General features: G+C 39.0%; 1 protein-coding gene across 3 annotated transcripts in view; it reads left to right on the top strand.

The window, feature by feature from the left end:
- JAK3 (Janus kinase 3) overlaps nucleotides 1–27,614 on the top strand; it is a 71,462-nt gene that overhangs the window by 32,181 nt on the left and 11,667 nt on the right. For all 3 annotated transcript variants that reach the window (XM_075206787.1, XM_075206795.1, XM_075206803.1), the window contains 10 exons: nucleotides 11,667–11,850; nucleotides 13,124–13,245; nucleotides 13,376–13,507; nucleotides 14,534–14,618; nucleotides 15,578–15,711; nucleotides 17,782–17,914; nucleotides 24,555–24,706; nucleotides 26,003–26,153; nucleotides 26,238–26,371; nucleotides 26,885–27,074. In XM_075206787.1, coding sequence (XP_075062888.1) covers nucleotides 11,667–11,850; nucleotides 13,124–13,245; nucleotides 13,376–13,507; nucleotides 14,534–14,618; nucleotides 15,578–15,711; nucleotides 17,782–17,914; nucleotides 24,555–24,706; nucleotides 26,003–26,153; nucleotides 26,238–26,371; nucleotides 26,885–27,074 — 1,417 coding nt within the window. The remainder of the gene's footprint in view (nucleotides 1–11,666; nucleotides 11,851–13,123; nucleotides 13,246–13,375; nucleotides 13,508–14,533; nucleotides 14,619–15,577; nucleotides 15,712–17,781; nucleotides 17,915–24,554; nucleotides 24,707–26,002; nucleotides 26,154–26,237; nucleotides 26,372–26,884; nucleotides 27,075–27,614) is intronic.

Below are 27,614 nucleotides of genomic sequence, written 5' to 3'. Positions count from 1 at the left end.
TAAAAATTAGATATAGAAAGGAAAAATGAATTGATAGGCAAGAATGGGATACTATTGTACATTCATGCCATTTTCAAGAGATACATATATAATGGTTCATAATCATATTATTTAACACTAATAGTAAGTATATTTTGAGCATACAGATAATATTAAGAATTATGCACTTTTAGAAATAGGTTCTATTACCAGTGAGAAAAAAAAGTGTATACTATGGGTGGGTGGCAAGATAAGGTGAGAACAACCAGTGTGGCCTGTGTTATAATTATTATCAGTATGACAATATTTATGTTTTGGTAGTATCTTGATGTAGTATTCTAATTTCATACCAAGTTGTATATTTGAATAATTTCTTAATTTGTTGCCTGGTTGTAGGGCATCTTGGCAAATGTTCTAGACCCGTTCTGTGGCACCCGGATGGAGAGTATTTTTACATTCCATTGTATACACTGTGTGTGTGTTCTTAGAATAGAGCAGAGTAGAAGTTTGGTGCAAATTTACAAAGCAGTGGTTTAATGTACAGTTTGCAAATTGCCACACATGAATGCAGTTTTCAGATCCAACTTGCTGGATTTACTATACTGTGGTCATTACATCATGGGGAGGGGCCAACATTACACAATTTGCAGCGCCCCATCTCCCTCCACACTCCCACTTCACCTCCCCTCTGGGATCTCCCGGAGAGCAGGAAATAAAAGTTTGTTTTGGAGCAAAGCCTTTGCCTTTTTGGGATGTTACAAATCCTATTGGGGGCTACTGGACAAATGCCATTGCTTACAGAACACATTCATGAAGGGTACCAGGCACTTTTATCTTCCTAATTTTTTTTATCAATAATTTCACTATTATTCTATATAGCTAAATATAGTGAACAGGGAAGTGATATGAAAATTTGTCAGTACCTATCCTGACAGATTATAATCACATGATGGGCCCTTTGATGATCCTTGTGACACCAAGAATCCAGAGGGGTGACCAACAATTAATAGTTCTATGCATCTCACATATCTGAGTCCTTGGCATTTTATTATTCTCCCAATGGAGCAAATAAACTGGTTCTGAAGAAATGGAGTAGACTATGTTTTAAGGAGACAGACCAGACCAATATCTAACAGTTTGTTTTAAGACTATAACTACTATTTTGTGTATAGTTAATGCAGTTACTAACTAACCTTTTCTTAAAATATTCATTTTTTTGTCTTTAGTCCATTATGCTCTTAATGTTGTCACTAAGCTATTTAGAAATGAAAGAGGACATTGAGGTCACCATGGCCATTTAAATTATTAAGAGATGTAAGCTTTACCAAATACATGCAATTAATTTCTGAGTTTGCCTGAGAGATATTTGCTTTGCATTCACAGTCATGGCAAGGATTTGGATCGCTTGACATGCACAAAGATGTATCTGCATTAATTTCTCAGATAAACATCCAAATTTATGATGCTTACTATATCAGCTATAGATTTAGACATCATACTGAAATGGCATGCAATTTTAGCAGTCTCATCTATCACAGTCACATCTAAAATTTCTTAGTTTTTATAGTAGTTTGACGTACGGTTTTGCAAACTACAGCTAATACACAGCACTCTTTGTATTCTTATTCATATGTAAAAATCAGGATGGCGGTTTGAAATTATTCGGTTTGAAGTCTGGTTTGGCCTTTAGGAAATTGTACGGTTTATAAACCGCACTTAAAAAACACTGTGAGGAAACCACTCTTAGCTGGGATGGCAGTTACCCTCTGTGGGTTTCAACTCACTCTGGTAGACCGGAGTATACTCAAAATAAGGCTTTATTATGACAGCACAACACCACAAGACATTCACAAGATACAGGGTAATGGTAGCATGTATCCTCCAGCAGCCTCTTGCAGTCAGCACTCCAAAGTAATAATCTCAGTCTCTTTCAGAGTCTTATCCTCCCGCAATATTACCACTACCTTTTAGCTAGACAGTTACTATGTCGCCCAACTTGGGAAACTGGCTCACACATACCCTGTCCTGGTAGGGTTTCCTCCAGCGGCACCACAATGCCTGACCCAGAGTCCTTTTTGCTGATGTCTTGTACCCCAGGATCCTCTAAGCTGGAATCACTGTCTTGGCATCCTGCTCTCCCTATATTCTTGGCTGTATGGAGTAGCTTCAAATGTCTCAATCCTCCCCTTTACAGCAGGGGTCTGTCAGTATACACTTTAGCTGTTAGACATACAGTCTCTGTTACCTTGATTATACAATGGAATGGCTTGACTCAATTAGCTATTTGGATGAACACACTAAACAAAGTGTTATATTGTAACATATAACATCAAAAATGACACTTCACTCTTGCGTGAAACAACAAGACATTTGACACATTGTATCTGCAACATTAAACAATATGAGTAACATTTATATTAATACATATTAATACATTTCCCAAAGCTATTTCAGCCAGTATATTACTGTGGAGGCACATTTCATATCATCTAGAAGTTCTAACCTAATTACCTCTCAGATTACCTGTTGACCTAACTAATTAACATGGGCTGCAAGCTAGCTATGTCAAGTTACTCAGACATTGCTCTGATTACAAACCAGGTCTACGCTACACCTCATAACAATGGGCATTTGAGACAAATGGTAGTTGCCTTAGTTAACACAAGCAAAATGACTTCTGCTGTCCTCTTATTTTCACACAATATGGCAATATTCTTTCTATTTCTAATACTTACAATATTGCATTAGCAAGGGCAAAATGTACCTAATAACATGAAATAATAATACACACCGATGCTCTGGTGTATATACTTAGACTGGGCCAAGGATAAAAAAGTACATTAAACCGTGAGAAACGGGTGATGAATAAAAAGTTCTCAATCCAATAGCACCCCCATTTCTTGACAAACACCAAAAACCATGCAGTTTGATGAGACTGCTCTTTAGAAAATCTCCCGTTACTGGAGATAGTTGTATGTGTGAAAAATATGATATCCAACCTGTAATACCTGTGTTCTTTTCTCATGAAATCTGCTTAGTTTGATGTGGAAAGCCCTGCAAAGTATTGCCCAGTATAATCCAATCTACCTTGTGTAGGGTGTAGAATTTTGGAGAATGCCATCACTGTAAGAAGATAGGCTTGGCCGAGGAAGGAAATTTATAGGTGTTGCCATGTTTTTATTTCTTCTATACAGTTTTTTGGGGGCGTTGTATTCTCAAGTATGTTTTATGTTGCCTATCCCCATGGAATTTTCAGTGGCTTACTCCAGCTGGATTGGTGTTATGGTCTGATTTTTTTTCTGCACTAAGTCTTTACAGTTCCGCATTTCCCCACTAGTGGCCGCTATGGGAATCATGTGTTCTGGAAGCAGCTGAGCTGCCTCACTCAGCTGTAAGCTGGTTTGCTGATGACTAGACTATTAATACTCACCCTTATAAATCAAACCGGCTGGATCATTGTGTTTTACAGTTCATGTTGTGCAGCCCTGGATCATTGTGTTTCCTGGTTCCTACTTTACCTGGCTTTTGACTTGGCTATTCCTGACCACGCTCCTGACTTTCTGGTACCCTGACCCACAGCTAGTCTGACTACTCTGCATTTCTGGGACCCTGATTCCAGCTATTTTAAAGGACTTTGTTTATGTATATTATTTCTGAACTTTTGTTGCATGCCTTGCCTGGACCTTCAGCCAAAGAGATCCTAACCTGCTTGTAATAACAATAAACATCACTTAAGTTCACTATCACCATTGTTTTTGTATTATAATATTGTGTGATATACAAGAGAGCCTTGACAGAATGATCCAGCCAAATCTCATGGATCTGAGTGTGTCAATTCTTTCAGACACCACTATGCTACAGACTCTGCAGATTGAAATATTGCAACACCGCTCTCAGTTAGCCCACGTTTTGTGTCTGCTTCCTCAGTTTATCAAAGAACTTTCTACAAATGTTGTTCACTGTGGTGCTCACTCAGAAACTTTTCCTGCCTGAAAACAACTTCATTGGCAACCCAGACTCCAGTTATTGCAGAACATGAGCTACCTGTGGAAAATCAACTGAAGCAGTGTAAAGCTTCCTTCCCAGTGTCAGGAACCCCTCCAACCAGTACAACACCACCCAGAGTCTAGTCTGATAGTCAGGTGTTCACTGGAGCCCCCAGTGGTGGGGACAGACTTGGCTGCAGACTACAGAGGGTCGTGTGGCGTGTACCAGCTGTGGGGAACCCAGGAGCAGAGGGTATTGGCAGACAGCAATTCCAAAGAACAGGCCGAGGTCAGGGGTCACTTGCCAGGAAGAATCGTCAGGAAACACGCCAAGGGTCGAGGTCACAGGCAAATCAGCAGAAACGGAGGTACAGACCAAAAGGTCAAGGGCACAGACAAAAGACAAATCCAGGAAACAGGCAGGGGTCATACACGGCAGGCAACAATCCAAAGGCTTAACACCAGGAGTACAGGAGTACAGCAGCAGGCAGCAACACAGGAAACTGGAAGCTATAACCGGCAGGGAGGCTAAGCCCTCCCTGCCTTAAATACTGAAATGGACCAATGAGAGCTCAGCTCTCAAATTGCACCCAAGCTGTCCCCTAATTGAATTAATTAGCCCGCAGGCTTGCACCCTGTTGCGCACACGCCCGGCTGCCCTGTAATGCCGTGACGCGGCGCCGAACTAACAAGCGTCCAACTGTTGCTACGCCAACGGTCGGCTGGGCCCCGGAAGTGACGTCCCGGTCGTCATAGCGATGGCCGGGACGGAGGGAGGAGAGTCGCGGCGGCTGGGCACCACCGCGGCTTGTAACACCCAGCTGTTGTATTTTTGGAAGAAAGATCTACAATTCAGCCAGCCAACACTCCTTCTTTTTCAACTCAGACACTAGTCACCGCTGCCACTTCTACAGAAATATCTCAACTTAGAGGTGGTCCTCACAGTTCCTTTTCACAGGAGGAATGTAGCCACAGAAAAACTTTGAATCTTTGTTTTTATTGTGCTAGTGCTAAACACTTCCTGTTGTCGTGTCCACACAGAAAATAGAGGTACCTGGCTGAACAGCCTGTAGCTAATCTTACTTCCAGTAAAAACATTATTCTGGATCCACCATTTATTACTGGCTCCCGCGCTGGGGTGCTAGCCTCTGTCTCCTGTTATGAGGTGCCATCCACTGTGTCCGGTCCCAAGTCTGCTCCAGAGGGGGCGCTGCCATTACAGCCTGCTCCAGAGTGGTGCTGCCTTACAGCCCGCTCCATAGGAGGCACTGCCATTACAGTGCGCTCCAGAGGGAGCCCTGTCCCTCCAGTCTGCTCCAGAGAGGGCTCTGTCCCTCCAGTCTGCTCCAGAGACATTGCTAATGTTTCAGCCCGAGTTGCCACTTAATGCGCTTCAGCCCGAGTTGCCACTTAATACGGTTCAGCCTGAGTTGCCACTTAACACGGTTCAACCCGAGTGACCACTTAGTATGGTTCAGTCTGAGTTGACACTTAGTGCTGTCTGCCCTGAGGCTTCTCACAGTGCTTGCTGTTCACCCTGAGGCTTCTTACAGTGTTGTTCGTCCTGAGGCTTCTCAAAGTGCTGTTCGTACTGAGGCTTCTCACAGTGCTCTCCATTCTGAGGTTTCTCCCAGTGCTGTTCAGTTCAAGTCGTGTGCCCAGTCCGGGCCTTCAGATATAGGTGCTGAACCTGAGCTCCCTGAGTTCTGTAACCACTCCAGGCCTTCGGATATATGTTCTCAACCCGAGTTCTCCAAGCTGTGTGCCCAGTCCAGGCCTTTCCGAGTTGTGTGCCCAACGAGGTAACTGGCACTAACCCACAGCCAAAGTCTTCAGACTGCCCAAACATGGACTCCTGTGCTTTAATTGCCAAGGCTACTGCCTTTAACTTTTCCATGTTCCAGCCTCTGTCTTTTGATAGGGAGCCTAGAGCAATTTATTGCTCTTACACAGCAGTGTTTCAATCAGTTCCTTTCCAACCCTACATATTATGCCAAAGACTTTAATCAAGTAGCAACCATATTAATAGGTTTTAAAGGGAAGGTACTGGAGTGGACGCTCATTCATTCTGCCTCCAGTACTACCTCTACGATGATGATATCCAAATCAACCTCTCTTCCCCTGACACCTCCCCTGCTTTACTATCCTGTATAACCAACTGTCTCTCTGCTATCTCCACATGGATGTCTCAATCCTACCTAAAGCTCAACCTGTTCAAATAGAGCTTATCATTTTCCCGTATTTTAGAGTCACCACCTTCCCTCAGATTTCCCTCACCATCAATAGTCCCACAATTTCCCCAGTCTCCAAAGACTGCTTCATTGATTTCAGTGTTGAGTATACCCATAACTTTATTCATCACATTAATTCTCTCTCCCAGTCCTGTTGCTTCCACCTTAATAATATTGCCAGAATATGCCATTTTCTTTCCTAAGATACTACTCACTCTTGCCTACAGAGCCCTCAGCAACTCCAACCCTTCATACATCTAAAACTCCATGTCAAAATACTCTCCCTATCATGTACAATCAGACTCTTCAAACCTTAAATGCTCTTTGTAAACCATCACTTTATTAGAGCTTACCATATTCCCACCTTTGCTACCCACAATAAAACAGGTTCACAGGTGTCCCAATCTCCACTCTGAGCCCTACTCGTTCCTATTGTGTCAGCTTACTCTCCTCCAATTATAACTTTTAACTCTATCATGAGCATGGCCGTTCCAACCCATTTATTTTATATCTACATTTATTTTGTCTAGCTTGTATGGCTCTGCTTTATGGATGTTCTGTTTCCCCACTCTCCAGCACTACTGTATCACTTTACAACTAGCAGATAATAATAATTATAAATATAATAATATTCATAAAAACAATTTGTTATCATTCATCTGTATGAAGACATGTTTAAAGCACATCAATATTTGCTTTAAACATATCTTGATTTGCCCTATAGTAGAGACACTAGTTATGTATTCGGTATTAGTTGCATGATGTGTTATCACTACATTGATAGATGGTGATAATCTGTTTCTTAGGAGAGATGAGGTGAGGGAATCCTAAAGTATCTTAAGGGTGCTATCTTGGGAGCTCCAATATGGGTGAGGCATGTTTAGGTTTAGTTTAGTTTTATCTTTTTTCTTGCTCAAGATTACCTAGATATTTGTTTTCATATCATATAGGCCAGAGGGTTAAGTCACCAGTATATATTGGTATCTGCAGCATTGACTTGTATTTCACCTAGATAATTACACAGTGTCCATTCACCAAAAAAAAAAAATTGTTTTAGAATATATATGTAAGATTCTCATAATGGAAGGGGATCTACTCCTCGAGCCTTATTAACAAAGATGCAGGATATCTTGAATTTGAGAGATATTACTCAAAGCTATATTCGGACCAATCTATTGATAAAGCATTACAAACCCAGATCCTAGATAAAGCCAAATTACCTAAACTATCCCTTTCTCAATGTGAGGCACTACAGGGTAGTGTCACACTGAAAGAGGTTACCAGAGTGATTACAGTCCTAAAATTCGGCAAATCACCCGGGCCCAATGGCTTCTCTAATGATTATTACAAATTACTATAACCACAACTTTCTGTGGCCCTGGTAGAGTTGTATTAATATATCCACAGGCAGGGTACTATCCGTCCTGGGTTCAACAAAGCCTATACAACATTACTCCTTAAACCTAGTAGAGGTTAACGGATTACTATTGCCCCATTACATTACTAAGCACTGATTGTAAACTACTGGCAAAGATTATGGCGGATAGGTTGCAAACCATATTACCACAAATTCTTACTCCCCATCAATTGGGTTTTGTTCAGGGACGACATTCTGTTCAGGGAATTTGTACTGCTGTGGCTGCAGTGATAGCCTCTAAAATAAAGCCAAACACTCAAAACACTTTACTGAGTTTAGATATTCATAAAGCCTTCGACACAGTGTTGTCGTCTCGTTTATTCGTAATATTACAATACAGAGCCTTTGATAAAGATTACATAGGTATAATTAGCGGATTATATTTTAATCCAACCACGATGTTACTTCTTAATGGTTGTAGGCATAGTAAAATTTCCATGTGTAGAGGGGCAAGGCAGGGTTGTCCATTGTCACTTTTACTATTTAACCTAGCAGTAGACTCACTGATACGTCTTCTTATTAGATCTATGAATTTTTTGGGAATCGAAATAGGAAAGAGAGAGGTTAAGATAACAGCTTTTGCCGATGACATCCTATTATATATAGGGAACCCAGAACTATCCTTGGTAGGGATCATTGATGATTTTAAATCTTTTGGAAAGATTTTGGGTCTTTCTGTGAATTGGGATAAAACTGTGACACTGTGTCTGGGAGAGAGGAATGGGAGTTCGGAGTGGGGCCATGACTTCAATTTTCGGTGGATGCCTAGTCATTTTACACACTTATGAATTCAATTGCCAAAAAATATTTCTAATTTGTAACCTCTTAATATTTCCACTTGTATAAAAGAAATGGAAAGGGATGTAGAGGGGTAGAGAAATCTGATGCTGTCGTTTACAGGAAGAGCACATCTCATTAAGATGGTTGTATTTCCGAAATTGCTCTACTACCTGCAGACACTCCCTATTCTACTTTCTCAAAAAGATATCATACAAATTATTAGTTTATTCAGGAAATTTATTTGGGCAGGCAAGATTGGCTTGATTAAAAAGCAAAAAAATGAATCAAATGGAGGGATTAATTTCTCGGATATTAAAACTTATAATCATGCTTCACTACTTCGATATCTCAGGGATTGGCGGCAGAGTAGTGATATATATACCCCCACGTTTCTGGAGAGTGAATTTCTAGATGGCTTGGATTTGGTCAGTTTCATACATTTGCATGACTAGTAGATCACCCAGGAAAATGCGTAATAATCCTTTGTTATGGACTACAAGGAAGATTTGACACATTATTCGCCACAAGGCTGGTCTGAATAGGTATAAATGGGTTCACCTACCATTCCTGAGGAATTCTGATTTTCAGGATGGTGCGGCGGCCTATCCCTTCTCCATATGGAAGGTGGGGGGAAACGGAACAATTGATTGCCTAATACACAAGACAGACAAACAAACGTCCTTTAACACTTACTGAAGCGGTATCCAAATGTTGAAGCTTTTCCGTTGGCATTCTTTCAGGCTCAACATTATATAAGTTTTGTGCTTAGGGCATTTTCTGAATTAGACTTGAAAAATCCGGTGAATAGACTTTTGAGTTCCCCAAATGCTAAAACTATTTCTCTACATTATAGCCATTTACGCACTAATATAGATCTTTCCTCATCCCCTGTGGGATTGGGTTGATGGTTATTTATTTTCCCCTCTCATTCACTCAAAGAATTATTGCGGGCTTTGGAACTATCTTGTAAATGTCTCCCATCCAGCATTTATGTAGAAATGTTTTTAAATATTGTCCATGGACTCTCCTCTTTTAAAGAAAACCTTTTCTTCTTTTTAGAATGGATTGGGTGGAAGGGTCACTGGATAAGGAGGTAAAAGCAGAATGCTTTTTTTCAACTTGGGAAAGTTATATTGATACACTACCATTAATTATGAGGAATCAGATTCACGAATGTCTTCACTTCCTGGTATAATTTAAGGAAAATAGCAAGGGATCCGCCTATTATCTTATAATAGTTATTTTATTCAGGGAATCATGAACATGTGTTGAAGCCTGTTGTTTGCCTCCAGCCGTGGGAGATATGGAAGTGCTAATGAGTAAACTGACGAATGCTATTTATTTTATGAGCACATTGATACCCATATTAAACTGTTTATTAGTCTCAATGAGTATCTGATTTAATTGTATCATTAATTATCAGTCTTCTACAAAGGTTTTATTTAAACTTTTTGGATAACTTCCAATGTTTAAGCTGATATATTTATTTCCTTTGCTTCTAATAAAAAAATTGTTTAAAAAAAAAAAAAAAGATTCTCGTAATGGTGGTTGTAAGAAGTGAGTTTTGTGACTTACATTAGTGAAGTTTGTAATATGGTATTTAACAGGTGTGTTATTGTGGCTCGTATGTCAGGCCCAGTTATGCTAATATAGGCAAATATGATGTTTGACCTATGTGGTGGGCAACTCAAGGGTTGGTGTCCTATACTGCTTGGATTTCAGTATGGTCTTATGTACCCCGCTCTCTTTTTGTATTGTGGTGAAATGAGGTATTTATATCACCCTAACCAGCCTGCCCCTCGTTTCTCACAAAGTGTGCATTTTAGCATGTAGTTTTTATAGCCCTTGGTTTTGTTCCCCAGCTCAACAGAATACCACTGCAGTGTCTAATTACATGTGGATAAGGGGACATTGTAGCTCATTGTAAATATGTATATTGTTTATTGTAACTTGTTGATATTGCATGGAAGCTGTTAGCCATTGTCCTTAAAATGAAGCCAGGTGAGTTATGGGTAAGGATCAGATTGCAGGATACAGGTGAGCGGGAAGGCCAATTAGTATCCATTGTATTCAACATGACTAGTTGAGACACTTTGTTTAAAGCCCAGCAGGGGGACCTTCTGTGAAAGTACAGCTCATCTCCACTCCACCTCCAACCCCCTGATACAGCACCCAACAATAGTTAAGAAGGATAGAAGCAGGGGCTTGCCTTGGGAGGGGAAAACACTGTGGAAATTAGACCCTAGATATAAGGAGCCACTCCAAGGGAGGAAGATATCCATTCTGGGACTGAAAGCTGCTGGGTGGCTGGTTTTAGAGTTGCCATTCTCTACCAGTGAAATACATCGGCAGATCCACGGGTCATCAAGTCCAGACAGCCAGGTAACTGTAACTCCTTAAGCTAGTGGGATAAGGGACAGATAATTTGGTAAACCTGCCTGGCATTTATTTACTGTTTATATAATAATCTAATGATTGTTTTTGTTACAATAAATGTATTGTTTTACTTTCTAACTGCATTTGCCTGAGTGAATGAGAACCCTAGAGGGTACTGGGTAGACTTCCCTGGCATAGTAAGAGACCCGTGGGTGGCCAGTCAGCGTGAAATGTGGGTAGAATTGGGCCAGAAAACTGTTATCTTCACACTTATGATTCCACTCTGGCTTATGGAGGTCATGTGTTGAACATTCTGTTTTGTGGAGAGGTGTCATGTTGGGCCTAAAATTGTGGGTGTGAATTCTGGAGAATAACTTCTTGGTGCAGCCCAGGATGTGATGTGGCCCAGTCAGCATGTGCTCTTGAGCTGGGATTTGGCTAAAGGTTGAGGCTAAACTTTTTGAGAGATGGCTGGCATTTGAAATGTAAGGACTGGACATTCTCCAAGATATGTAATTTACAATGCACCACCCACCAAATATTTAAATTTTTTTATTACACCTGATTTTTAACTTTAGATCAATTTTCCTTTATTATTAAAAGTAAGTCATATCTTACAAATGGTTTTATCAGTGAGTGTTTATATAACCTATATCTACTCTCAATACAACAGAGGTTCAGGACTAAAATATCATGATTATTTGACATTTTTGGCCCAGCTTATTACTTTTTGATTTCATTCTTTTAATTCATCTCATAATTAATTTGCCAACATGCTGTTAGTTTTCATCTTCCTATTTTATATTGTCTTACACCATGTTTCGTCACTCTTGTCTTTAATTTTGCCTATCTTTAATTAGTCTCTCTTTTACACCCCTTTCCCTGTTCCCTCTACAGACCCCTTTGGGGAAGGATTTCCAGGGCTGCTGTATCCAATCTAAGAATGACAGTTTCTGCTTGGCTGGTGTCCCACGTCACTTCTCCTGTTTGCGGAATCTCCTGGAGTATTATCAATGCCACAGTCTACGTCTGGGTGGTGTCTCTACACGTCTCACATACTGCTGTCTTCCAAGAGCAAAAGGTTTCTGTGCAAATATATATAATTATATGTAGATGCATTCTACAGATTTGAGTTGCATGAATCAAAATGTACATTTTTCACCTTCATATGACTTTATTAATCTGTACATGCCATCTTCTACTTTTACTAAATCCATTGTTTTAGCTTCCTGGCTTCCTTCTCTGGTATTAAAATTTATTATTTTTCTTGCTACTGGATATGAAGCAAAGTTGTAGTGTGTTTACAATTCTATTCAATACAACAGTAGATTGTGTCACATCTAGGTATTATGAAAATAAGCAACTTTGCGTGAAGATATAAATAAAATAGTTAACAAGTAAACTTTGGAATGGTTGATGTTATCATTTATATATTAAAGCAGCAATCTCATGAAAAAATACTATATCAAATACAGCAATACAGTAACTATATGTAACTATATATATATATATATATATATATATATATATATATATATATATATATATATACACATATATACATATATATATATATATATATATATATACATATATATATATATATATATATATATATATATATATATATATATATATATAATCTGGCTCTAGTTGATGTAGAGGAATATAGATGTTTGAATGTGGAACATTTCTTTTTAGATAACAATTATTGCGGAGTCTTATAATTAACCTTAATTGTATCAATTTTTGAGGTCCTGTCTCATAAGTTCATATCAGAATATTTGCCCAGAGAACGCTCGCTCATTTTAATTTTAGAATCTTTCACTTTTAACTATTGAAACATTTTATGGGTATATAATAAAAGGTACATTTTATTTTATTTCATTGTCAATTGTCCTTGATGGCAACATATTTAATTTGTTGACTGTTTTTAAGTGGGGTGTTACAAATCAGTGTTATACTAAACCTATATGTTTATGGATTTATACCCCAAATGGCAGGAGTGCCCCTTGCACATGGTATTCTTTTCTTCTCCTAGTATTTCTATATAGAATAAAGCACTTTAACATTTGTAAAAGCCCTGTGAGTGCCTCCTCATTTTTATTATTATTAACGAATGCTGGTCATATAGAGCCTTTGAACTACAAATGTGTCCCAGTCTGACAAATTGAGAATATTGAATATTTCCATTTGGGAAGAGAACAATTAGAATATAATAGAATACTAATTGACAAATGTTCTAGTGCTGATTGTCCAGTATTAAGTGTGTGTGTGTGTGTGTGTGTGTGTGTGTGTGTGTGTGTGTGTTAAGCTGAAGTTAGGTGAATACTATCTCTCTGCTTCCCTTCCAGAGAAATCAAATCTCTTAATACTACATGAGAGTTGTCCTCAAAGGATTTTGTCGCCTGCTAGACAGAGAAGGAACATTCCACCCATGACCTTTCACAAGATCCATCTAAAAGACATCACCTTTGTGAGTAGACTAGAGGCAGGCAGATTACAATACAATGCCATTATCAGTAGATAACAGAAATTTAATTGCATTGGTTGTACTGGGTTGGGTGATAAAATACAGGTTTTAAAATTGGTCAATTCTTTTCTAGCTGGAGAGCCAAGGAAAAGGTTCCTTCACTAAAATATTTCATGGGTTACGCAGAGATGCTGAGGGAGAGGAAGAACGTGAGGTGGATGTCTTGCTCAAAGTTCTTGATGCCTCACACCAACATTACCAAGAGGTTTGAGTATCGCTTCCCAACTTCTGATCATTCCTTAGACACTAACAGTCTGATTGCCCATTTACTGCCATGGTATTATTATTATTATTATTATTATTATTAGTATTTATTTATAGGGCGCCACTAGGTATCCGTAGCGCCGTACGCGGACAGACAGAAACACGGTACAGGGTGAGACAGCACGGAACAGTTAACAAAAAGCACAGTAACTCGGAAGCTCAAAGTACAGCTAGATGAAAGGTGAGAGCCCCCGGGGGTAGAGAGAGGGGTAGAAGGGCCTCACGGAAGAGACAAGGAGCCGGAGAGCAGAGTTAAGTTGGTGGAGAACAGGAGGAGAGGAAGCCCTGCTCGAAGGAACGTATAATCTAAGGGGAGGGTAGGACGGACAGAGACGCAAGGGTAGGAGGAGGAAAGGGGGAGAGCGGAGGCAAGGACGGAGAGGGGTGGTATTCCAATCATGAACTTATACTGGTCTTAGAGAGAAAGCAAGATAATCTAATGCCTTCCTCTAGCTAGTGGTAGTGTACCATCTTCATGTCTAGTGTTTTAAAAACATTGCTCACTGTACTCCATGGAACATTACTCACTGTACTCCATGGAGAAGCCAATGTATTACAGCACAGATCCTTTTAAACTGCAAACTCTACAAAACAGGAATCTCTCACCTTTTGTCTCAAGGTATGTTCCTGTACCGTTGCATTGTTGCTTTATTTGACTATTTTACAGCTATAAGGAATATGTTGCCACTGCATAAAATAAATATAGTAATGCAGTTAAAATGACATTACTATGTTCTTACGTTATATCTTCTGACAGCACCTCACCCTCCCTCTACATGATGAACCTTGCCTCTTCAGTCTCACTTTTGTATTCCTCTTACCTTCCCTTTTCTCTCCTGTTTCTCCTCTCTGTTTCCAACCTCCCTTTTTATCATTATCACTCTCTTTTCCCTGTCTGATTAATTTTGCTCGCCAAACCTTCCTTCTTCACCTTGCTAATACCCTTTTCTCCTTCTGCATCCTTTAGAGTTTTCTAGAAGCAGCCAGTATAATGAACCAGCTCTCCCACAAACACCAGGTCCTGCTGCACGGAGTCTGTGTGGGGAAACAAAGTGAGTGTTTCTTTTCTATTTTGTGTCATGCTGCACTGTGTGCTCTTACTGGGTACTGTTAATGCTGCTAAATGATCATATTGTGCTGTGTTATGTATCCCTTATTTTCATTATGTGACTGTCAGACTTTATAGTCCAACATTACTTTCCTCTAAGAGTCATTTATAGACCAGAAATATGCAGAGGTACAGCACATTCTATTTTATGCAGATATGCCTTAAATGTGAATACATTGCTATCCACCACCATTCATCTTGTTAATAGTCATGCGCACACATGCATTGTGCTACATTTTATGTAATTGCAGTCCATGATTGGAACAAGCATCTACCTCCTATCACTTCTGCATTACACCTTTACTTGAATAAAAGTTTTAATTTTTCTATGCTAAAAACTACTGCTGGAGCCACATTTATATCTTAATTAAGTCATGAAAATAGACTGTCTTTATGTTCTACAACTGCATTTATACTGAATTATGTGCACACATAAATGGTGTTTGTTGCATAAATTGGGTCTGGATGGAGAGAAACGCTTTCCATTGAAAGTAATGGCTGGCAAGAGAATACTGGATCTCAGAGGATTTACAAAGATAAAGTTTTGCAGTACAGAAAAGGCTGTGTGGATACCCATAAAACCTATAACACCACCCTAAAGTGCAGTCTCATTCCTTTCAAATTAATTAGAATATCTGCTCCGGTAAAATGTGATCTAGTTTTGTACTGGTCTATATTTGGCATTGAGTGCTACCATTATTCATGTCCAACTACTTCAGTCAGAAGGAGGAATATCTTTCTCCCCTCAGAATGGTCAACATCTTAATGGTGCAATCAAGTTATTATCACCGTAAAAGAGCCTTAGAAGAAATGGTTTGTGTGCTGCAACTGTGCAATTTTATGCATTCACACATTATTCTTTTCTGTGTTCTATGGTATCACAATGTGTTTACTGTGCCCTAGTTGTCATGGTCCAGGAATTAGTGTATCTGGGTGCCCTAGACCTTTACTTGAAGAGAAAGCAGCAGAAAGGTCCTATTGCCATCAGCTGGAAGCTGGAAGTGGTCAAGCAACTAGCTTATGCTCTCTGCTATATGGTAAGGCTCAAACACAACAGATGGAAAAAGTAAAAACTTCAGGACCAAGAAAAATGAAACAAACTTTAGCTGATAATATCTTTATTACTACCATGACTAGAAATTATACTGGCATCCTCAAATTGTTCCATTGACATAATCAACCTCCTACCATACCTCAGACTGTTCCATATGGTCTCCCTTCATACATGTGGTGTTAAACATATTCATTTGTGAGGTTCCTGAATTGGAATTCTAATACCAATGTCATTTAGGCTTATCCTTATGTTTGGCAGGACCAGCTCACATGTGGGCACTTACTCTTAGATATTTCTGTCAAACTATATTTGTAAGCTCAATTAGGCAGGTACTGATGTAAATGATTAAATATTCTGTGTAAACTGTCGCATATTACGTATGCACTATATATAAATAACTGTTAATAATAAACTCACTCTAAGTTTTGCATTTAGAGTACATCAACATGATTCCACATATGAGCTCACACATGGGCCAATCTTGTCACTTGTCCTAAGAGGATCATAGATAAATTTAACCACACACATCTGTGGCAAATTGGATAATATCCTGTTGTTCAAGTCTCAGATAGATTGGGTAGATATTGCTTGGCTTTATTGCGCCCTGTTACTGAAGTCATCGATTATTATTATAAATGGCCTCCAATAACACCTCTATATCAATAACACCCAAATCTCTCTCTCCTCTGTTCTCTCCACACCCCTCCGTTCTTTTGTGTTACCAGTTGTATATCAGCCATTTCGTCATGGATATCCCAACACTTCCTTAAACTGACCATGTCCAATGCAAAAATAATTTTTTCCTCCCCCTACCAGGTCTTTTCACTTCCCACTCTCACCATCTCCGTTGACAATACCACCCTCTCCCTTGTCCCTCATGTCTGCCGCCTGGGTGTCATCCTAGACCTGTATCTAAAGGAATTATTGGGCGCTTTAACGGGTGATATAAATATTGATAATCATAAGAAGAGGATATTATAAATAATCTATTGGAGTTTCTCTATAGGTCAGGAGGTGAATACTAAAACTCTTATTTTATACAATAAGGATAATGGAGGCAATGAAATAACAAAATAGACAGAGAAAAATAGCTGCCCTCTTTCGGATTAGTGTGTACCAATCCAATAACAGAAAAAAACAAAACTTTAACGGAAATGATGGCGCTTATTTTCTTGTCTATGCTTCACACCAACCAACTACAATGTAATAAACCATCATTATAACATATAACAATCCACCTTGTATAGCAAAACAGCACTATTTCTATTAAAAATCTCACTCCAATTTATTAGTGATCCAGATTAAAAATTCTTATTGGTTAAACAAAGGAGCCGGGAATGTCCAGTTGAAGAATAAACTTCAGTATAAATCTCACTACTGACTGATTGCAGACTGTATGATTGGTATCCTTCAAACACTGTTCCCAAAAAATGCTCTAATCCTCTTAATATGCGTCCAGCTGACAGATTGAGTAGAGGCAATATAGCAGCTTAAATAAGAGACTCATTTTGTAGTGTAGTTTGCTATATAAGGTGGATTGTTATATGTTATAATGATGGTTTATCATGTATGGTTTATATTAATTTTAAAAAGTTGTTTTTATTACATTGTGGTTGGTTGGTGTGAAGTAAAGGCACGAAAATAAGTGCTCTCATTTCCTTCAAAGTCCTTCAACACCCTATGTATAGTTCTACGGAACTCTTGTGGCAACTTAGAAATAAAAGATAATGATAATATCTGACATCTCAGTCATTGTGTAGCCACACACCATGGGATATAGGTCAATTTGCCTAATCTTGGCTGCCATATCGTAGTGTGAGTGGCCAGCCATTAAAAAAATCCCCTTTCCCAAACATAATTTATGATGTGGTGTGGTGATTTGAGCCACAGACCCTGATCCATTCTAGCTGTCTCTTTAAGTCTAACATGGCATTGTGTCATACAACTGTTTTATACAACTCCTTTAGTGTTCCAGTAAATATATTTTTATATTTTCATTTACTAACTCTTGGCACTATGCAATTGGCTCTTATCTCTACCCTATCTACAACAGGAGGATAAGCAATTGGTTCATGGAAATATTTCGTCTAAGAAAATACTTTTGAGCCGAGAAGGGGACAAGGACACACCACCATTTATCAAACTCAGTGACCGTGGTGTAAGCATTAAAATCCTGGAAAAAGGAAGTAAGAACCCAAAGCAAATTTACTGTATAACTTATTTTTCCATACAAATCATCTCTGTAACTTTTTCCATAAAGTCTTCCTATCAATATTACCATGTAACTTCTATTTATAGTTTTTTTTTATTTATGTAATATCTTTATTTAGCTCATTCCAGATCAGAATTAGGCAACCTGTTAGGGAATGCTGGGACCTGTTGTTCCATAACAGGTAGAGATGATCTCTCCTGATATCTGTATCAGCAAAGACTACCTGTATAATCTGTATAGTACGGTACCGCAGAGCATATGATACACTTTTAAAAATTATTACCACTAAGAAACCAGCTTGGAACGTACAATGATCTTTATGAAGCAGACCCACAGAGTATCAAAAACACAAATGGCTCCGCTCTTACCGCTTATCTTTGTGTTGTGTATGGAGGCATTGGCAAGAGCTATCAGGGCCAACCCAAATATCTCGGGTCTACAAGTTGGAGAGAAAGAACATAAACTCGCGTTATTCGCAGACGACCTTTTAGCCATTATCTCCAATCCAGTTGTTTCTTTACCCAATTTGGTCAGTGAGTTTCAAAAGTTTGGCGTGTTATCTAATTTTAAAATGAACTATAGTAAATCTGTGGCTTTGAACATTAAGACTCCAGCTTCAATGGTAGAGGGGCTGAAACTGGCCTTTCCTTTCATTTGGCACCTTCCCAATTAAAATACCTGGGGGTGATAATTCCTAGTGACCTCACATGCCTTTATGACCTCAATTTCAGACCACTTCTGAGCAGGATCCGAGCAGACTTGAGGGAAAGGCAGAGTAAGAACTTTACTTGGATAGGTCGGGTCAATATAAACAAAATGAATGTCTTTCCCCATCTCCTATATCTCATTCAGACCTTACCGATTCACGTGCCAGACTCATGGTGTGTGTGGGAGACGCCCTAGATTTAAGTTACATTAGCGAAATGGTCTAGGCTTAGAACCCTCTCATGTATCTCCTCTCCAATTTCCCCATTAACCCCATTATTTAATAACCCAATGTTCCCTCCGGGGATTACCCCGTTAGCTTTCAAACAGTGGTCTCAAGCAGGGATCCATCGAGTCGGCCAGTTGGTGGGTGCTACGGGGGTTCTCTCATTTACAGAGATCCAATCCAAATGGGATTTGCCTAATGCAGAGATCTGAAGATATTTACAGATTTAAACACCTTTTGTCACAGGACCTTCCAAAACACCATACTTCTAGGAGTTTAACGGTGTTCGAATCTTTGTGTTTCAGGTCACCATGTCCCTCACATTCCCTTTCAATTATATATAAGCTTTTGGTAGAACATCTTTTCGTATCCCCTCCGAAATTTACCATAGAGTGGGAGAGAGATTTAGGAGTTGAGTTACCAGAGGCAGACTGGTCTAAAATCTTCCAGGCAGTGCCCGCGTGTTCTCCTAATGTTTCAATCCTAGAAACTCACTATAAGGTACTTACCAGGTGGTACAGATGCCCGGCTCATTTGGCGAGGGGTCTTCCAGGGGGTGCCCGACACTTGTTGGAGATGCAACCAGGGTTCTGGTTCTTTTTTGCATATCTGGTGGGACTGCCCCATGTTGCAAACGTTTTGGTCCCGGGTGGTAAGCATCACGCGGAAGTTGCTAGGTCAAAACATACCCAACACCCTGGTGTTCTGGCTGTTAAATAATGTTGACATGCCTCTATCATGTTTTAAAAAAAATTCTCTTAAAATTTATTATCTCGGTAGAAAAGGCAGTAATTCCAGTGAAATGGAGATCAACTACGCCTCCGAGTATTCGGGACTGGTCGAATAGATTGGAACACTATAGGGTCATGGATGAGATGCCTCTGTCAACCACAGACTCGTTTGAAATGTATTATGCTATTTGGGTTCCATGGTTAAACCTATTAGACTCTCCAGAGTCCCCGATTTCAAATTTGACTGATTGAGTGGTTTTGTTCCCATTTTTGCACCAGTGGGTTGGCTTGGTTGAGTAGACCACTTGGGCTTGTCGTGTGCCCGGCAGATGCATAACCTACTAGGTTGACAGAGCTCTAAACTAAACTGAAATTTTTGAATGAGGATTTTGCTTCACCCCCCACCCCCAATGTGTTTCCCCCCTTCCCTCCCTTCCTTTTGTCTGTGTGTTATTGGTTATATGGTTAGTAGCAGGTGTGTGTATAGTTTGGCATAACTCTTTTACAGATTTCTGAGTACATTTTGGACTGGTGCCAGGATGTAATTTTTTCAGTGTCAATTACATACCATGCCAATTTGTTGGTTGTGCATTTATAACCTGTATATGTGAGTAAAACCCAATAAAAATTAAATTAAAAAAAGCAAAAAACACAAATGGCAATGAATAGGCATTATACAGTAGACAGTATACCTAGATAAACTGGACCATGCATGTATTTATACTACAAGATGGTTGCTGTTAGAGAGTGAGCAAATATTGTGTCTGTTTAAGGGTTGAACATTGTGAGATAGGTAGGCGTTCCTTATTAGTATGAGTTAGGCATAAGATGCTCCACAATGAGTTTGTGTAAGAACTATTTATAACAATGAGAAAATAACTAAGTTGTCATGATTGATTGAGCCTGTGCATCGTATAATGAACACAATTGACCAGGCTAGTGTGTTCTTCGCATTTACCAGTCCCATTTTCCTTTAGATCTAGATGTTCTTACCGGTACTTAGCTGCAACCCAAGTCTTGGACTCAAGTCAGATATATTTATTATTAAGGACAACAGACGAACCAGACAGCTTGATTGAGAAATGAATTTAGACAAGACTACACATATTTTGGCTAACTGGGTTGATAATGGTCTGCGTACCGGGGATGTGGATTGTAGAATATTTAGATGAGTTAGTTAAGGGATGTAAGCCGGAGAGGCAGTCAGCCCAAACCAGGGCATAAGAGCCAGCGACTTAGTCAGCCAAAGCATTGGAATAAGAGCTAGAGGCATAAGAGATAAGGATGTTGACAGGCTTGCACATGGAATTCCTTTGTGCATGTAAATGCCATAGTGTTTTCATGTGCACTGTTCCATTTATGTACAGTTAGATTTCCATGAGAAACTAGTTCTTGGAAGTATTTTTTATAACTGCACCTTTGGTGTTGCCAGCATCTAAGTGCATGTGCATCAGACACATTGTCATGCATCTGTTTGTATTTCATTTGCACATATGCAATTCCATTCATGCACATGCAATTTTCTGGGAATATGATCCTGACGTGAGTTCAAATGCTCATAATATGCAAAAAGCCATAAGTACATTAGCCACAGTAAATGGCATAAAGTAGGTATTTTTGTCAAATATAATATAAACAGCTCTGACGTTCCTTCACTTTAATGAGTTATATTATAGCAAAGCAAGGGAGAAATAACAAGTGATATTTTATAAGAAAATTGTAAAAGCAAAAGTCAATAAGAGAAAAGGCCCTAATGTGATTGTATGCAGTAGAGTGTGATTATGTTTTATTTAACATCTTCTGACTAAGCAAATAGAAAACTGTGTTGCCTGTTCTCAAGTTCCTATAGTGTTCCACAAAATACCATAGCATATCATTAAGGCAAAGGGCATGCATCTAAGTGTGTAAAATTATGTATAATTGGAAAAATAAAATATGCTCACTTTGTATATGATATGCATAATAAATTAGTTGGACAGCAGCTGATAAAGCAAAAAGTATTTTCAAAGTCTTCTGGAGTAAGTATGAAGTCTTTATTGCATTCACATCAGATGTAGACACCTCTCAAGCAGAGAGAAGAGTCCTTGTGCATACAAGTACAAGCTTTAATACATTTTAACAGCATCTGTTACACAATGTGATGATCTATACCCCTTATTTACAATTTCCTAATATGGTAAATAAGTTTCTAATAAACATAGGCTATCTTGAGATAAAGAAACCACATACACTAACATTGCTATAACTCAGGCGCGGGCTGACGGACGTCAGCCCGGGGGGCACACGCCACACAGGCGGCCGCATCACATGACACGTGATGCGGCTGCGTCATCATTGATATTACTTCCGGGGAGCGGGCGGCCCTAACAGCCGTGATTCTGAGCGGCCCGGGGGGGCGATGCCGCCCTGCCCCCCGGCCCAGCCCGCCCCTGCTATAACTGTTGGCATCATAAATCTCACTTCACTTTATTTAGCTTGACCTCTCTCATTGTCTTTTTAATCTAAAGGTAAATAAGTTTGTCCTCCTGCGCTAAGAATACATCTGTTCAGACCATGTCAATCTTTCACCCCTTCCTGCTGCATTCTGAAGAGAACAGAATTGGACACATACAATATAATAATATTGTATTGCTTAATTGATACAATATAAACCATAAAGGGGGGTATTCAATTGTTAGTGAGTTGTTTTTTTCCACGCAGAGTAGAAAAAAAAGAATCTCCTGCATGTTTTTGACTGCAAAGTTAGAGCAGCGGGAAAATTTGTGCAATTCAATTGAAAAAGAGGGAACGCTGCCCCCGCGCATTAAAAATTGTGTTTGCAAGATTTTAGGGGAGTAAAGAGGAGTTTTAACGCGGTCACGTATAACAACCAAAAAAAGGTTTTGCATACATTTCCATATATTAGATTGCATTACACATTGATAATATCTACATTACAGTACTTTCTTTAGCATATTTTTTAATTGAATTATTTTTTACCATACAATCATCTATACCATGTCAAAACACATTACTACATTCATATTTGTACCAAAAACATACATAATATAATTAATTAGTGATTTAATTTTAAAAAAAAATTTATGTTTATTTTATTTCATTATTTTTTCACAAGAAAATCAACTTACACAAGTTAGGCATTAGTGATAAACATAAGTTTAACTTTGTTTCCGCATTATTATATGATTTCAGGAGTTTTTTTATTTTTAACACACCCCAAGGAGGTGCAAGATAAAACAGCATATTTTCCTGTTTTACCCGCCACATTAAAAAACAATTGAATAGCTTTTAGCGCGGATGCCTCTCGCACACCCTATACTTGCAATAGACCTTCCACTGGAGCGCGAGAGGACCGTTTCATGAAAAAAAACGTAGCTTAAAAATGGAATTGAATTGCGGGTAAAGTGTCAATCAGGTTGGCTTCCACAACATAGCCTAGCTTAAATTTTCAACAAAAGCATGCATATCACAGATGGAAACAGGCCATCAAGATTAAAGAAAAATTCTGTTTATAGTTCAAAATAGGTGTTCTTTGATTTTTTTTTCTACCAAATATCGACCTCATTTACAGTAATCTACACTTGAGTTTTGGCTGCAAAATTGTGTCCGTACATGTATACTTTGAGTTGCAAGTATCTTAATGATTATATCTTTATAATCTATTTTATTTGTTTCTCTCCTTTGTGACACACAAAGACTGATCCTTCCACTTGTCCTGTGCACTGAAAGGCAGTACCACTTTCCAATGTGGGTGGCCATATAGGATACGGTTGGCCCTTTAGTGCTTAGGCCCTAGGTTCCCAAACTGTGCGCTGCGGCTCCCAGGGGTACCGCGGCACTGTCACAGGGGTGCCGTGGACAGGAAGAAGAAGAGGAAGGAAAAAGAAAAAAAAACAAACAAAAACTACTTACCAATCCGGCGGCGCCCGGGACAAAGCATCCTCCTCCTTCCTCGCTTCTCACTGAATGCCGGGCGCCGACGGATTGGTAAGTAGTTTTTTGGGGGTTTTTTTCTTCTTCCTGTCCACGGCGGGATACAGAGGGGGCACAGCGAGGGGCAGATGCAGCGGGGGCAGAGGCTGAGGGGGCAGAGCATGGGGGCAGAGCGCAGAGGCTGAGGGGGCAGAGCGTGGGGGCAGAGCACAGAGGCTGAGGGGGCACAGAGTGTGTGTGGATGCAGGGGGCACAGAATGTGTGTGGATGCAGGGGGCACAGAGTGTGTGTGGATGCAGGGGGCACAGAGTGTGTTAGCTGTAAATTATTCTTTGACAGAAATATAATTGAAAAAAATATACATAAATAAATTCTTTCCCCTTGGATTTATGTGTATTATTTTTGCATACAACTAAATAAGTATTTCTGTTCTGACTTAAATACTTATTACGTCTTTTTGACTACTTATAAAACGGGACTGCTCGATAATTATTTTGGAGGGGTGCCTTGAAAAAATTATGGAGACTCTAAGGGTGCTGCGAACTGCAAAAGTTTGGGAACCACTGGCTTAGGCCAGGCCATCTTTTCAGAAGACAATCGAATTCACGGGTTCATAATGCACAGTGCTGACCACATTTACTGAGATGCCCAATAATGATATAATAAAAGTTCTTTGCGAGCCATAAATGTTGTGACACTGGCCAATTTGATTCACTGGTGATCAGGGGAGTATCTAGCAGTCCCCAGGTCCCACAGCAAATTATTTTTTTTGTGAGGGTCTGGCCAAGTGTATCAACTTACCACACCGGTGAACTGTCGGCAAATGAAGAGAGTGCTATGCACATGCATACTAGTACAGACAGTAACACACAACTGCAGTTCAACCACAATATCAGTAATAAACCAATTAAAAAGCTGATGTGCATGCAAAACTTTATAGAAATAGAAAGTCTTTGTATGCAACTAACTTGTGCATAGTTTTAATAGTAGTATTGCATAAAAAACTGTTTTTATTTCAGTGTTGCTAGAGAGGATCCCATGGTTGGCCCCTGAATGTGTGTCTGACCCCAGGAACTTGGCTTTAGAGTCTGATTGCTGGAGTTTTGGGGCCACTCTGTGGGAAATTTTTAATGATGGCATTGTACCCCTAAATGCAGAGGAACCAGATAAGGTAAGCGGTGTATAATTTTCAGACACTGAGACTTACCCTTTCTTAATTTTTCTCACTAAACTTTTTAATCCCAGGCTCTTTTCTTTATTCCACAGTTTGAATCTACTTTTCATACATTTCACCTTATTACATTCTGCTTTATCTCAGTTATAAAGCATGTTATACTAGGATTTAGATGATTAATATGATTGTTTTTGATGAATGTGATGTCTGTGCATAACCAAGTTTCATGTGCATTTGGCAGGGATCGTCACATTAGAAAATGTTTACAACCAAGAACATCCGAATACAGCAGTTCCATTCAACTTATGCTTTCACATACTGTATGTCTGGAGACCAAATGTAGCAAAATACAATGACACAGTAAACAAGAAAAAAGAAACAAATATACCTTTCCATTAGCATTATTTCTTAAATAGAGAAATTATTGATAAAATAACAACTATAATTTAAAAACAGAACTAAAGAACTACAGAGCAGTAACCCAAACTGTCAATCCTACTCATCGTGTGAATGATGTTGAAGAAGGAGAGGTGAAGGGGAACCTCCCTAGCCCTCTGAAAGAGGTGGTGAGAATTGTTCGGCTTTTGTCAGTATAAGCCTAGCAGATTAGGAACACACAATAGAATGCTTTGCTAGAACCCATGACCAAGTAATCAAAATTACTTATCACAAGTCTGACCTCATCTCCAGTTAGAGTTAGTCAAAATTGCCTATAAGATACAAATTTGTAGACTCAAAATATTTTAATGATATTGATCTGAGTGTCCTGCTCTAACAATTCAATATAAAGTCCTGTATCCAGTAGTGTTGCGCTTATATCAAAATTTAATATATAAAGTAATTCTGTTCTCAGTTCGTACAAGAAATGGGGTGTGAGAAAATGTGCGCTTTCGTAATATGAAATGATTGGCTAGCGTTATAATCACTGTAAGAATTGGTTTCATTTCTTTCCAAGGTAATTGTGGTTTCCATAATTCAAATTTGCAAAAGATTATTGGTATTTGGTTTTTCTGTAGATTAAGATTAATGATACAGTTTACAAAGATCATCACCTTATCCCAAAATGTTTTAATCTTCCTGCACTCCCAAAAATGATGAAAGAAAGTAATGCCTTTCCTAATACAATTCAAACATTTATCCGAGTTACTCTCCATAATTTGTTTCCTTTTGGGCCTCAGAAATGCACTAAATGCACTTTTAATGCATTCAGCTGCTCTCTGTCCATATTGCTATTATAGCATATTCATTTAGTACTATTCTATTCTCTCTCATCATATCTATCTGTTTATTCAGAAACTGCAATTTTATAAGGACCAGATGCAACTTCCAGCTCCACACTGGATAGAGTTGGCAAGTTTAGAGCAACAGTGCATGTCCTATAACCCAGGTTTGAGGCCATCCTTCCGCTCTATCATCCGAGAGCTCAACAATCTTATTGCATCTGGTAAGAAGGGACCTGTATGTAATTTTCAGAGTTTTGATGATATGAAAAATTGGATATAAGGTGATCTCTTGGTGTTTGTCACAGATTATGAGCTGCTTGTAGATTCCAAAGGGCAGCAAATGAAAGAAGGATTTAGAGTTTGTGACCATGTCTGGGAATACAAGGACCCTTGTGTGTATGAGGAAAGACATCTCAAATACATATCAGTCCTTGGCAAGGTAAGGGACATTCAAAAGTATGCTCTCTCTTATTATCTCTTTTAAATTGTCATTGTTACGGTTGCATGCTGTATGTTGTTTAATAGTGGACTATATTATGAACAAAACTGGGGTTTGTCTTTGTTAAAAAAAAATTGCAATGTTGTTCCTCACAGTTAAATTGTACATGTACTTAATAAGTCATAAATCCAACATTAGAAATTTTGGCACTTAACCTTCAATGTTGTAGGGTCTGGCAGCTATACCCGGACCCACCGTCATTGCTCTTTTAATGTCGGCAAAGTGATTGGTGACATTGTGAATGTCGCCAATCACACTATCGACATTGGCAATCTATCAGCACAATGGAAGTGTCGGCATTTAGCCTGCCGACATATTCCAATGTCGGAATTAAGTATCCTACCCTTAAATTCTGTCCTTCTCTTTGACAGGCTCTATGTCATTTGCAAACTCCAAAATATATCAAGTTGCACTCCCTTAGTAATTTTTCATTTCTGTTCTCTCTTTTCTCAGGGAAATTTTGGCAGTGTTGAACTATGCAGATATGATCCCTTGGGTGATAATACAGGAGAGCTGGTTGCAGTAAAAAAGCTACAGCACAGCGATGCTGAACATATCCGAGACTTCCACAGAGAGGGGTTAATTCTGCGTGCTCTCCATAGTGACTACATTGTCAAATACAAAGGGATCTGCTATAGTGCAGGTGAAGAGCTATATATTGGTTTAGATATTCACATAATATCCATGTATGAAAACATAGATCACTGACTCCAGTCTGTACCTTCATAAAAAGGATGCAGAAATGTTACTAAATCTTAAGTAGTGTGTGAATTCAGCGGTCTATTGAATGCATAGAGACACCCATTCAGCAGAGGGTAAGCACCTTATCAAACGACTGTCTGTAATGATGTCTAGATGATTAAGTCTAAAACATGCATGTCTGTCCACGTGAAATCTAAAACTTGTGGCTGCAGTAACTCCAATTTAAGTTATGTATGTTTGTAGAAAATTATATGTAGTTTGATATCATGATATGGATTTTATTTTCCATTGTTTAACCCTCTCGGTGCAGAGGTAGTCTTAGGTATGTTCATTGAATGGGATATTCTTATGTATTTGCATTATTTCACATACAGAAGTGACTACAAGATGAAAGTGATGTCTTATAGTTATCCCACTCTGAGCACTTTCACTCTATAGTATAATCAGAAATCAGCTCACCACTTTATACTACCACTTTTTT

The sequence above is a fragment of the Mixophyes fleayi genome, chromosome 1 (genome assembly GCF_038048845.1).
Source record: "Mixophyes fleayi isolate aMixFle1 chromosome 1, aMixFle1.hap1, whole genome shotgun sequence".
Taxonomy (NCBI): Eukaryota; Metazoa; Chordata; class Amphibia; order Anura; family Limnodynastidae; genus Mixophyes; species Mixophyes fleayi.
This window is presented reverse-complemented; position numbering and strand designations above follow the sequence as displayed.